Source organism: Austrofundulus limnaeus, unplaced genomic scaffold (assembly GCF_001266775.1).
Source record: "Austrofundulus limnaeus strain Quisiro unplaced genomic scaffold, Austrofundulus_limnaeus-1.0 Scaffold1634, whole genome shotgun sequence".
Lineage (NCBI taxonomy): Eukaryota > Metazoa > Chordata > Actinopteri > Cyprinodontiformes > Rivulidae > Austrofundulus > Austrofundulus limnaeus.
This window is the reverse complement of record NW_013954036.1, coordinates 2,809-4,195: the sequence shown is the minus strand read 5'-3', so window position 1 is coordinate 4,195 and position 1,387 is coordinate 2,809. Positions and strand designations below refer to the sequence as shown.

At 42.3% G+C, this 1,387-nt stretch overlaps 1 protein-coding gene across 1 annotated transcript in view; it reads right to left on the bottom strand.

Annotated features, from left to right (window-relative positions):
• LOC106535969 (myc box-dependent-interacting protein 1) overlaps nucleotides 1–1,387 on the bottom strand; it is a gene marked incomplete at its 5' end in the record, with an annotated part of 14,304 nt that overhangs the window by 10,595 nt on the left and 2,322 nt on the right. Inside the window, 4 exon segments of the mRNA XM_014033122.1 lie at nucleotides 182–226; nucleotides 312–367; nucleotides 439–514; nucleotides 601–686. Of these exon segments, the coding sequence (XP_013888576.1) occupies nucleotides 182–226; nucleotides 312–367; nucleotides 439–514; nucleotides 601–686 (263 nt within the window).

Genomic DNA, 1,387 nt, shown 5'->3' with positions numbered 1-1,387 from the left:
ATATATAAGTTAGGTTAGGTTAGATTATATACTCTAATAGTTGTGTTAGTTTGTATCACCGTGGTATTTAAAATTTGTGTTCAGACAATTAGTTGTAACTCATGAAATGAGTTCATATACAACCAAACTAACTAACTTCAGTAGATGAAGTCCACAAACCATCCCATGCAGCATATTTTACCTTTTTGCACCATCTCCTTTCTTTGACGCTGCAGTAGCATCGTTTCTGCAGCAAGGGGCGCCACGGGGTCAATTATTCTCCTCACTTTTTCACATTTAAACATTGACAAAACAAAACAAACTGAACTTACTTCAGCTGTCGTTGCTCCTCCATTTTGGTCATGATGTCGTTCAGGTTTTGGCTGAGCTGCAGAGGAGGAGCAGATGTTATCAACACATCCACAGATACTACAGTCAGATTGATTAATAATTGCTTACTTTGCTCATTTCTCTGTGGAACTTCTCCTGATGACCTGCCAGGCTCTGGAATGTGCTAACATAAACGCCAACACGACTAAACCGACACAAACACACTTTTACAGTTTGACCTGAGGGCTCAGCAGATTCACAGATTTACTTGTAGATTTTCAGGGGTCACACCTGTCCCACAGAGACGGGAGCTCATCCTGTAGCTCCACGTTCAGCTCCTCAAAGATTTTCTGAGCCCGGCCCAGCTCCTCCTCTGCCTGCACACACATCATTATAAGTATTGATGCACGGCACCAAATGTTCAGGAAAGACACTTGCAGCAAACAGAAAAATACTCTAAAACAACACAAACATAAAGGATTCATCTGAAACCAAAGATTATCAAGAGACAGGATCAGCAGAGGAGGCTCCACTTGGCCTAGAGCCAGGATTTATTTATTTATTTAAAGTACTAAACACATATTTCAACACTGCATCAGGAAAAATGCTAAATCAGAAAATGCTGAGTCATCAGTGACACTATTGTTTTCCTGTTTCTTTTTCTGCACATTTTTTGCAGTCTGGTTTTGACAGAAAATGTCATTTCTATGGTATTTATCTGTTGTAAAGTTATTATTATTGTTTTTAGTTTGGACTCCATAAAAACAAATGAAGAGTGGATAAAGACTTTTGCACAGGGCCTCTCAGTGCTGATTCTGGAGCACCTCCAGGTAAAATAATTGGTGTTAATTGGGGGAGTAAAGATGAGGAAATGAACCAGAGCGTCACCTGGTTGTAGGACAGGTTAGTCTGAGCCACCTGGTGGGCTGAAATCAAACCCTGAGCCCAGCTGGGAGCCGCCATCTCCAACAGAACTGCCGGCTGACCACACACCATGCAGGGAGGAGGACAAGAAGACAGGAGGGAGGAGGACAGGACAAGAAGACAGGAGGGAGGAGGACAGGACAAGAAGACAGGA